The 12,845-nt window shown below is 35.8% G+C and overlaps 1 protein-coding gene across 1 annotated transcript in view; it reads left to right on the forward strand.

The window, feature by feature from the left end:
- Window positions 1–12,845, forward strand: part of CCDC175 (coiled-coil domain containing 175) — a gene marked incomplete at its 5' end in the record, with an annotated part of 74,351 nt that overhangs the window by 28,078 nt on the left and 33,428 nt on the right. The window contains 3 exons of the mRNA XM_079913567.1: window positions 1,618–1,699; window positions 9,708–9,844; window positions 12,028–12,138. Coding sequence (XP_079769693.1) covers window positions 1,618–1,699; window positions 9,708–9,844; window positions 12,028–12,138 — 330 coding nt within the window. The remainder of the gene's footprint in view (window positions 1–1,617; window positions 1,700–9,707; window positions 9,845–12,027; window positions 12,139–12,845) is intronic.

Below are 12,845 nucleotides of genomic sequence, written 5' to 3' on the forward strand. Positions count from 1 at the left end.
AGCTAAATATTGTGTATAAATGACATCCAATTTGTGACCCAAAGTATATACTTACCATTATAGTGCAAGAGGCTATAAAAATTATAGATGCTTTTTAAAAAGGACTGACATGGTTTCAAAATTGTCAAGGTTACCAAAGATTTTCATCCTGCCAAATTTTAGTAATCTGATCTATTCCTCAAAGTTTTTAAATTCTTTATAGAATTTGACACAGATGTTCACTTCCATCTTCTTGATATACTTTCTTCACTTGGCTTCCCAAACTTCACATTCTCTTATTTCATTTACTACACTGCTTCTTCTCAGGACCCTTTACTTGTTCCAGTTCTTCTTTTTGTCTCTAAATTTAGGAGTTATCAGCCCTTCACTGTTCTCTATTCTCTACTCATACTCTCCATATGTGACTTCATTCAGTCTCATACTTTCTGTACCCCAGTGACTTCCATATCTATATATCCAACCCTGACCTCTAACTGCATATAGTCTACAGCTTATTTGACCTTTCCACTTGGAGGATATCTCAAATATACATGTCCTAAACAGAATTCTTAATTTCCCATCTCCTTGAAATAGCTCTTTCTTTAATCTTCCATATCACTATTTACCTAGTTACTCCAGCCAAAAAACTAGGAGTCATCCACCATTCCTGTTTTCCTTGCTACCTAACCCTAACCCAGCTAATCAACTAACCTAACCCTAACCCAACTCTAACTCCAGCCAAATCCAAAGCATGTCCTGTTGCCTTCATCTTTAAAATATATCCTGAGTCCAGCTGTTTCTCACCAGCTTCACCACTACAACCTTAATCTGAGCCACCATTATCTCTTCTGGACCACTGCCATAGACTTCTACGTAGTCTATCTTCCTATACTATTGTCTTTCTCTACTAAGTAGCCAGAGTCATTTTTACAAGATGTGAATCAGTTCATGTCACTCCTTTCCTTAAAAAATCCTCCCCTGGTTCCCTTCAAAATAAAATCTGAACTTCTACCTTGTCCTCAAGACCCTATATGATCTGGGCTGTGTCTAACTCTCCAGCCTTCTCACACTCCTGTCTTCATCAAATATTCAATACACCAAGCTTGTTCCTATCTCAGGATATTATCACCTGCTGTTCCTTCTATATGAAAAGCTGTTCCTTAAGATCTTCAAATATCTGGCTCCTTCTCATCCTTCAGGTCTTTCACAAGTTATCCCAAGAGATGTTCCCTAATCACCTGTCTACAGTACCATCCTCACTCTCAGGATTTCTCTATCCTTTACCCTACTTTGTGATCTTTGGAGCATTTAACACTATCTGAAATATATATATATTTTTTGATAACTTTCTTATAGTCTGTCTACTCCACTAGAGTGTAATTTCCATGAGGGTAGAGACTTTGTGCTGTATCTCCCAGAGTGTAGGTGTTCAAAAATTGCTTCTTAAATTAATATATAAATAAATGAAATATTAATACATCAATTCAAAAGAGTAAAAATTTTGTTTATTTTAATGAATTGTAAATAAATATATTGTATAGGGAGATGGAGACTGGAAGTTTCTGATGTCATAAGTAAATGTGGCTTTGCTGGAAAACATGTCCTAATAGGAATTTATTTGGCTTCCTTTGTTCATAGGCTTTTCTTTAGGAATAACAAGGAAAAACTGGATGATGAATCTAATTTTGAAAAAAAAGAATTATTGCTGAAGATAAAACAGGTAGGAAGACAGAAATGATGGCTTTAAGATTATAATTAATTTTTAGTTAACATTTTAAGTATATGTGAAAAATGTGAAATTTTCCAAAAGTAGCATTTTCATTAACTAATAATAATCATGATCATTCACAGTAATTGATTTAAAGATTTGATCAGAAAACTGGAAGAGAATAGTGAAAATCACCTAAGCTGAGCAGAAAAAAGAATTTTTAAAAAATGAGGATAGTTTAAGAGACCTCTGGGACAACATCAGTGTATTAATATTCACATTATAGGGGTCCCAGAAAGAAGAGAGAGAGAAAGGGGCAGAGAACATAATTGAAGAAATAGTAGCTGAAAACTTCCCTAACCTGAGAAAGAAAACAGATCTAAGTCCAAGAAGCATAGAGATTCCCAAACAAGATGAACCCAAAGAGGACCACACCAAGGCACATTGTAATTAAAATGGAAAAAATTAAAGATAAAGAATCTTAAAAGCAGCAAAGGAAAGGTGACTGGCTGTGTACAAGGGAACTCCAATAAAACTATCAGCTGACTTTTTAGCAGAAACTTTTTAGGTCAGAAAAAAGTGGCATGACATATTTAAAGTGATGAAAAGAAAAAAACCTACAACCAATACTCTACCTGGCAAGGCTATCATTCAGATTTCAATGAGAGATAAAGAGTTTTACAGACAAACAAAAGCTAAAAGAGTTCAGTAGTACTAAACCTACTTTACAAGAAACATAAAAGGGACTTCTCTAAATGGAAAAGAAAAGACCACAGCTAGAAATATGAAAATTATGAAAGGAAAAATCTCATTGGTAAAGGCAAACATAGAGTAAAGGTCAACTACTTATAAAAGCTAGTGGGAATGTCAAAAGACAAAAGTAGTAAAATCATCTATATCCACAATAAGTAGTTAAGGGATACAAAAAACAAAAAGATGGACAATGTGATATCAAAAACATTAAATGTGGTGGGGGCGCATAAAAATGCAGGGTTGTTAAAATGTGTTCAAACTTAAGATCATCAACTTAATCACATATATAAAAAAGTTGTTATATATATACTTCATGGTAACTACAGACCAAAAATTTATAATAGATGCACACAAATAAGAGAGAAATGAATCCAAACATAACAGTAAAGACAGTAATCAAATCACAAAGGAAGAGAACAAAAGAAGAAGAAGTGAACAAAAAAGAACTACCAAAACAACCAGAAAACAGCCAACAAAATGTTAATAAGTACATATCTATTAATAATTGCTTTAAATGTAAATGGACTAAATACTGCAATCAAAAGACAGAGTGGCTGACAGATTTAAAAAAAGAAAAACTCTCTATATTTGCTGTCTATAAGGGACTAGCTTCAGATCTAAGACACACACAGACTGAAAAGGCATGAAACAGGTGTTCAGTGCAAATGGAAACAAAAAGAAAGCTGGGATAGCAATGCTTATATCAGACAAATAGACTTTAGAGCAAAGACTGTAACGAGAGACAAAGAAGGATATTATAGACTGAGAAATGGATCAATCCAACAAGAAATAACAATTGTAAACATATATGCACCCAACATAGAAACACCTAAATACATAAAGCAAATATTAACAAATATAAAGGGTGAAATTGATGATAACATAATAATAGTAGAGGATTTTAACACCTCACTTACATCAATGGACAGATCATCCAGACAGAATACCAATAAGGAAACAATGGCTTTAAGTGACACATTAGACCAATGGAATCAACAGATATATATAGAGAGAGCTTTCCTTCCGAAAGCAGCAGAATACACATTATTTTCAAGTGCACATGGAACATTCTGTAAGGTAGATCATATGCTAGGACACAAACAAGAGTCTACAAGTTTAAGAAATTGAAATCATATCAAGCATCTTTTCTGACCACAGTGTATAAGACTAGAAATCAACTACCAAAACCAAACCAAAACAAAACCCTACAAAAAACACAAACACATGGAAGCTAAACAATATGCTACTAAACAACCAATGGGTCACTGAAGAAATCAGAGAGGAAATTTAAAAATACCTGGAGACAAATGAAAATGGAAACACAATGATTCAAAATATATGGGACACAGCAAAAACAGTTCTAAGAGGGAAGTTTATAGTGATACAGGCCTACTTCAGAAAGAAGGAAGATCTCAAACAAACAACCTAACCTTACATCTAAAGGAACTAGAAAAATAAGAACAAACAAAACAAAGTAAGAGGAAAAAAATAATAAGGACCAGAGCAGAAATAAATGAAATAGAGACTTAAAAATAAAACAATAGAAAGATCAATGAAACTAAGAGATTGTTCTTTGAAAAGATAAGCAAAATTGATAAATTTTATTTAGACTAATCAAGAAGAAAAGAGAGAGGGCCCAAATCAATAAAATCAGAAGTGAAATTCCAACCTACACCACAGGAATACAAAGGATCATAAGAGATTACTACAAACAATAATATGTCAATAAAATGGAAAACCTAGAAGAAGTGAATAAATTCCTAGAAATGTACAATTTCCCAAGACTGAATCAGGAAGAAATATAAAATATGAACAGACCAATTACCAGTAATGAAAATGAATCAGAAAAAAAAAAAAACTGTCAATGAAGAAAGTCCAGGATTGGACAGGTTCACAGGTAAATTCTACCAAACATTTAAAGAAGAGTTAATGCCTATCCTTCTTAAACTCTTCCCCCAAAATTTAAGAACCCGTTTTATGAGTCCAGCATCACCCTGATACCAAAACCGGACAAAGACACCACAAAAAAGAGAATATTACAGGCCAAAATTACTGATGAGCATAGTTGCAAAAATCCTCAACAAATATTAACATACTGGGGCTTCCCTGGTGGCACAGTGGTTGAGAGTCTGCCTGCCGATGCAGGGGGCAGGGGTTCGTGCCCTGGTCCGGGAGGATCCAACATGCCGCGGAGCGGCTGGGCCCATGTGCCATGGCCACTGAGCCTGCGCATCCGGAGCCTGTGCTTCGTAACGGGAGAGGCCGTCACAGTGAGAGGCCCACGTACCGCAAAAAAAATATATATATATTAGCACACTGAATTCAATAATACACTAACAGGATCATACACTATGCTCAAGCAAGATTTATCCCAGGGATGCAAGGATAGTTCAGTATCTGCAAATCAATCAGTGTGATATACCACTTTAATAAATTGAAAATAAAAATCATATGATTGGGACTTCCCGGGTGGTGCAGTGGTTAAGAATCCGCCTGCCAGTGCAGGGGACATGGGTGCAAGGCCTGGTCTGGGAAAATCCCACATGCCACAGAGCAACTAAGCCAATGTGCCACAATTACTGAGCCTGCGCTCTAGAGCCCACGAGCCACAACTACTGAGGCCATGTGCCACAACTACTGAAGCCTGAGTGCCTAGAGCCTGTGCTCCACAACAAGAGAAGCCAGTGCAGTGAGAAGCCTGTCACTGCAATGAAGAGTAGCCCCTGCTTGCCACAACCAGAGAAAGTTGCTGTGCTCCACACACAGCAACCCAGTGCAGCCAAAAATAAATAAACAATAAATAAATAAATAAAAATTTTAAAAAATCATATGATTATTTTGATAGATCAGAAAGAGCTTTTGACAAAATTCAGCACCCATTTATGAAAAAAAACTCAATAAAGTGGGTGTAGAGGGAACATACCTCAACATAATAGAGGCCATATACAACAAGCTTATAGCTAAAATCATACTCAAAGGTCAAAAGTTGAAAGTATTTCTTCTACAATCAAGAACAGGATAAGGCTGCCCACTGACACCCCTTTTATTCAACATAGTATTAGAAATCCTAGCCACAGTCTTTTTCAGACAAGAAAAAGAATCCAAGTGGAAAAGGAAGAAGTAAAACTGTCAATGTTTACAGATGACATGATACTATACATAGAAAATACCAGAGCCACCACCAAAACAAAAAACCACTAGAGCTCATCAGTGAATTCAGTAAAGTTGCAGCATACAAAATTAATATACAGAAATCTGTTGCATTTCTATACACTAATGACAAACTATCAGAAAGAGGAATTAAGGAAACAATTCCATTTATAATTGATTCAAAAGAATAAAATATCTAAGAGTAAATCTAACTAAGGAGGTAAAAGACCTGTACTTGGAAAACTATAAGACAGTAATGAAAAAATTGAATATGACACAAATGGAAAGATATATATTTTACCATTGGGAGAATTAAAATTGTTAAAATAACCATATTCCCCAAGACAATCTACAGATTCAATCCAATCCCTATTAAAATTCCAGTGATATTTTTCACAAAATTGGAACAAATAATTCTAAAATTTTTACCAAAACACAAAATACCCTGAATAGCCAAAACAATCTTGAGGAAGAAGAACAAAGCTGGAGGTATTACACGTTCTGATTTCAAACTATACTACAAAGCTACAGTAATGAAAATGGTATGGTACTGGCACAGAAACAGACACATAGATCATGAAACAGAATAGAGAGCACAGAACTAAACCTGCATATATAGTTTATTAATCTATGACAAAGAAGGCAAGAATATACAATGGGGAAAAGATAGCCTTTCTAATAAATAATGTTGGGAAAACTGGATAGCAACATGCAAAAGAATCAAATTGGACTACTTCCTCACATCATATACAAAAATCAACTCAAAATGGGTTAAAGACTTAGATGTAAAACGTGAAATCATAAAACTCATAGAAGAAAACATAGGCAGTACACTCTTTGACAACAGTCTTAGTTATTTTTATTGAGTATGTCTCCTCAGGCAATAGCAATAAAAGCAAAAATAAACAAATGGGACTACATCAAACTAAAAGGCTTTTGCACAGCAAAGAAAACTATTAACAAAACGAAAAGACAGCCTACTGAATGGGAGAAAATATTGGCAAACAATATATCTGACATGGGGTTAATATTCAAAATATGCAAAGAACTCATACAACTCAACATCTAAAAAACAACCTGATTAAACAATGGGCAGAGGATCTGAATACACATATTTCCAAAGACATACAGATGGCAAACAAGCACATGAAAAGATTCTCAACATCACCAATCATCAAGGAAATGCAAATCAAATCCACAATGAGATATCACCTCACACCTGTCAGAATGGCTATCGTCAAAAAGACCACAAATAAGTGTTGGATAAAAACTGAACTCTTCCTGACATCCAATCTTAATTCTCGTGAGTTATAGGAGGCAAGTTCAATAATGACACAAAATTCTATTCTAACTTTAACTTTTATTATGAAATATTACACATATACAGAACAGAATATTTACTGTAAGTGTACAGTCTTCGTGTACATATCTATCTTTTGATAAATGTAGTTTATTAATTTTAATGAAGTATAGTTTATCAATCTTTTCCTTTTTGGCTTATGCTTTTCATGTCCTATGTCTTGAGGATATTCTCCTACGTGATCTTGTAGAAGCTTTAGTGTTTGCTTTTTCACGTTAAGTACTGCAAGCTGTCTGGAATGTGTGTGTGTGTGTGTGTGTGTGTGTGTGTGTGTGTTCTGTGAAATGGTAGTCCAGATTCATACTTTCACATAAGATTGTCCAATTAACTAGCACTGTTAAATGGAAAGATAGTACTTTCCTCCACTATATTTCAGTGGCACTTTTGTCATAAATCAACTGTGGATCATAAATATATTATAAGTATATGTGTGAATCTGTAGCATCTATTTTATTCATTTGGACTTAATCTCTTCTCACATTAAAACCATGCACTCTTAATTAGTAGCTTTAAAATAAGCCTTTATAGTTAGTAGTAAAAATCCTTTAACTTTGTTCTTCTACAAGATTGCTTCCATTATTCTTGGCCCTTTGAATTTCAGTCTGTCAAGTCCTGCCCAAAAGCCTGTTTGGATTTTGATTGGGGTTGAATTAAATCTATAGATCAATTTGGGGAGGATTTTATGTTTTAACAATATTGAAGTTTCCAATCCATGAACACAGCATGTCTTTCATTTATCTTAGGTCTTTTTTGTTCCCTTTGACCTAGTTATTCAATTTCACTATGATATGTCCAAGTTTTTCTTTTTATTTATCCTGCTTGGGATTTATTGGGCATCTTAAATCCGTGAGTTGCTGTATTTTGTAAGTTCTGCAAAATTCTTAGCCATTATCTGTTCACATATTTCTTTTGTCCCATGCTTTTTCTTGTTTTTCTGAGACTCCAGTTATATGAACACACTTATTTGTACTAATAAAATATCCTGTCTGTATCTTACTCGCTCTTCTCTATTTTCTACTTTTTGTCTACCCCTGCTGCATTCTGGGCAGAATGGTCTTATTTCAATTCTTAATTTTGGTTGTTGTATTTTTCAACTGGTAATTTTCAAATCTGCTTTGTTGCTCTTTATTTTTTCCAATTCCTTGCCATATTTTTCAAGCATGTCTAGTATTCTTTGATCATAATAAATACAGTATTTTTATATTTCAGTGTCTATTTCCAATACCTGGTATTTTTGTAGGACTGGTTCTGTCATCTATTGTTTCTGCCAATTTTTGTTCATGCTGTCTTGTTTCCTTCTGTTGGAAAACTGTACACTGGACATTGTATTTCAAAAAAGGTGTTTGTAGAAACAATTTGAGGTCTAGGATGACAGTGTATTTCTCAGGAACAGATTTCATTCACTTCTGTCAGATACCTGGGATGTTAACAGTCCCAAACCTCCTTAATCCACCTTTAGGTTCCCTGGTGATCTAAGTCAGGCTGGACCATAGCTTGTTAGCTTCTAATTCACTCTTCTTCAGAGGGTGAAGCTCTCTGGAATCCCAGACTAATGTGGCAGGAGGTTTATCAGGCGTAACACCTGGATAAGCTCTAAGTGTTGACTTTTGTCCCCCTTGTCATGTAAAAGAACCAAATCTCAGATTCCAAGTGGCTTCTTCTATATCAGTAAATGTCCTCAGAGTAAAAGGAGTTTTCAGTGCTAGGTTTACCAGTCTGGATTCTTACTTTCTTGTAGAATTAGGCTTACTAATTCCTCATTATCTTGTTAGTTCTGCAACAATTTTTTTTAATAAATTTATTTATTTTATTTATTTTTGGCTACGTTGGGTCTTTGTTGCTATGCGCGGGCTTTCTCTAGTTGTGGCGAGTGAGGGCTACTCATCATTGTGGTGCGCAGGCTTCTCATTGCAGTGGCTTCTCTTGTTGCGGAGCACGGGCTTTAGGCGCACGGGCTTCAGTAGTTGTAGAAGTTGTGGAAGTAGTTGTGGAAGTAGTTGTGGCTTGTGGGCTCTAGAGTGCAGGCTCAGTAGTTGTGGCGCAAGGGCTTGGTTGCTCTGCGGCGTGTGGGATCTTCCCGGACCAGGGCTCAAACCCATGTTCCCTGCATTGGCAGGCAGATTCTTAACCACTGCGCCACCAGGGAAGCCCCTCTGCAACACTTTTAAGAACTCTTTTCATCCATCTATTTTAGTGATCCTTAGCCCACCATTCCTACCTAACCTAATTTTCTTACCTCATTTGAAGCAATTCAGTAGAGACATCCAAGCACAAAGTTCTCACCTCATTCAGAACACTAATGGGTACTATCTTTTGTCCTTGAATAGAAATATTTAACAAAAGTTAAGCATGATATCCAGTCAAAGAGGTTTTGAACAAGAGTTCCTATGGATGTTACATTTTCTTTTCCCTGGTGTAGTTTATTTTCTGGGAAAAGGACATACAGATCTTGTTGAATGATCCCAGTTTATTAATCCCAATTCTTATTTTAATATCAATTATTACTTTATGGTTTACTACTTTACTATGGTTTATTACTTTACTTTATGGCATCAGTGTTTACTACCTTTCTACACATTTGTCATAATTTATGGAAGAGGCCCCAAAACGTACAGTTACATATTTGATATAGAATTAGATCACTCAACATTTAAGGCATAGTCATTGTATGTTAAATAATATACCCAGTGCTCTAGAGAGTTGCCCACCGAAAGAGCCGTGAAACAAATCCTCTACTTCAATTCCTTTTTTTTCTAGATGGCTGAAAAGCTACACAAATGTCATTTCAAGAACAAAGATCTACGAGAGAAACTGCATACTGTTTCGAGACAATATAAGATTGTCCTAAATGAGGAGGATAAAGTTTTTATGCAGAAACAGAAAATTTATTCTGAGTATGTTTCTATCCATAATCCATACATGACTCAACATGCTTTAGTTATGGGTTACTTCTCCACTTAAGCTTATCCTAGTTTAAAATCTATTGATAACAATGAAATGTTCTTTACCCAATTGTAAATACACTCCTAATGCGCCTCTATATATACTGAATAATGCTTTCCTCATATGGGTCAGATCAAATCCATAAACGCCAAATCTATTATTTTTACTTCTAAATCAGACTCTTGAAAGAATAATCATGCTTTTACCCCATGAGACTGCCTAGAGAAACTATGAGATCTACCTTCATCAGAAACTGGCTTTGCACCTACATTTCCTTTCTCAGAAAAAGGTTTTGTCATTGACACAATCCCCTAACCCAGAGACTGGGAAATTATTCAAGGAAACCCCTATCTTTTACTAGGACTCCATTCAAGCACCAAGGCTTGTCAATTTCACCTCCCAAATATTTCTCAAAAATATCCTATCCTCCTCTCCAACTCCACTCTTTTCACCCCTTTTAGCTTCTTTGGTTTGGTTTGCCTCTCATAAGTTCTTCCCACTTTCTGTTTTACCACTCCTAACTTATCCACCTCCCTCTCACCACAATGATCCTCTGGAACGTCCCTCTGAGGTCATTCCTTTTTATCAGTCACTGCATTGTTGTCAGCTGGGTACAAATCCCTTTGTCCCACTGAACTATGAACAGATCAGAGCAGTTGCTCTGTCTTACTCAGCACTGTATCTTCAGGATCTTGTCCATTGCTTAGCAGGTAGTGGGCTTTCACCAGTGTTTTCCTGATGAGTATTACAGAATAACATCTTGCAAGTATGAGTTATGTAAGTAGTAATACATTACTACACTCAAAGTTAAATCACATGGAAGTGTAATTATGGTGTCCAGGCCCACTTATGTGAAGCTGAATTTATGGTCACTGTTGCAGCATTTAGGATGCAGAGAGTTATTGCAATCATTTTGTATCATCCAATTGAATAGCCTACTAATAGTATTCTTCAGGCAAAAACTTTCCTCAGATCATACTAAGTTATCAGTTTGAATCATAAAATGTGCTGATGACAAATAATTGTAACAATAAAACATTTACTACTGTTGTTGGTTTGTGTCTTCTTCAGCTTGGGCTACCATAACAAATTACCATAGACCAGGAGGCTTAAACAACAGAAATTGATTTCTCATAGTTCTGGAGGCTGGACATCTGAAATCAGGGTGCCAGCATGGTCGGGTTCTGGTGAGAGCTCTCTTCCTGACTTGCAGATGGCCAACCACCTTCTTGCTATGTCCTCATAGAGGGGAAAGAGAGAGAGAGAGAGAGAGCGCAAAAGAGAGAGAGCTGTCTGGTGTCTCTGCTTATGAGGGCACTAATCTCACCATGAGGACTCCATCCTCATGACCTCATATAAATCTAATCACCTCCCAAAGGCCCCATCTTCAAATACTATCTCACTGGGGCCTAGGGCTTCAGCATATGAATTTGTGGGGGGACACAATTCAGTCCATAGCAGTTTTGAAGAAGATGAGACACTTAGATAAAGTACTTCCTGTTACAAGCACATTCCTATCAATGTCTAGAAATTTGAACAAAATCATAAACTTCCCATTATTTTCTCTGTAAGTTAGAGATGAAAAATAACCACTCTTTACAAAATGCCTCATGAGTGCCACCCACTGGCGTTGTCACTTCACATCTCGGTTAATCCTTAAAACCAGTGAGATAGGTATTGTGATCCCCACTTTATGGATGGGGAAACTGAGACTCATCCACAGGTGAAGTCTCTTTTCAAGGTCACACTACTAGGAAGAGGTAGACCACTATCCAAAGTCGGTCTGATTGATTCCTTCACCTTTTACAAAATAACATAACAGAACTGATAAATTCATTAAAAGAGACACACCCACTCAGCATGATAAAATACTATAGAATTGTTCTTGTGCTTTTATGGTTACTATTGCAGTTAATGTTCCTTTCATGGCTTAGAGATTTTCATAAATTTAGCCACCACTAGCAAAAAGACTTTGTTTCTATTTTTACTAATTTATTTGATAAACAGTTCATGAACTAAACTTTCCAAACTACTTTTTAAATTCTTATTTGTGGTTGCATATTTTCTTATGCTGAGGAGTTAAAAATGATTATTTCAACCTTAAATATATGATTACTCTGTTTTTTCGTGGTAGAAATCAGAAACAACTGGCATTTATATCTCAGAAAGAAAACTTCCTATCAAAAAGAAAAGTAGACATCAGAAATATGGAAGAAGGACTTATCAGACTCAATGAGCTTCATCGGTATGTTTGTTGCCTTTGAAAATTTTAATCTTCATTCCTCTACATTTATCTTTTTAATAAATGGTAGCAACAAATCTATGCCAATTTCTAATATACTATAGAAAAGGAGGTTCATAATTGACTCTCTTTTACAGTCCAGAAAAGTCATTATCATCGAATCTTTCACTGAAAGGATAGACAGGCACTGAGTTGTACATAAGCTGTATCTAATACCTCTGTTACAGCCTTCACATTCCCCTTCATCCCAGATTCACAAGCACATCTTCTACCCTTAGTTACCACTTATCCCTAATTCAAGAATATTTATTGGCTTTCTAAATTATACATGGCAGTAAATCAGAACTCAGTCTAGAACCCAGAGTTCCTCACCAATTTGTTGACCTTAACCCTTCCTATGTCAGTGTTATTTCCCTTCATGTCCTCTGTATGCAGCAAGTTTGCCTTAGTCACAAGAGTCCTGACTTGCTGCTCCTTTCCTCTGTTTCTTTGCATAGGATGATGTCCTTTCCTTGGTGAGATTGCACCTCCATTCTGGCAATCCATGTTCCTCCCTCTATTAAACATTATCCTCTAATAACCTTTCCTCAACTGCCTCGCCAAAATCTGTTCTTCTCTATCCTTGGCTGGAATACTTGCAAAATCAGTTTACACTTGCAAAAATTGTAATTGTCTTTCCATTAGTCTGCCAATAAAATCTGTTGTTTCAC

The sequence above is a fragment of the Stenella coeruleoalba genome, assembly GCF_951394435.1.
Source record: "Stenella coeruleoalba genome assembly, chromosome: 2".
Taxonomy (NCBI): domain Eukaryota; kingdom Metazoa; phylum Chordata; class Mammalia; order Artiodactyla; family Delphinidae; genus Stenella; species Stenella coeruleoalba.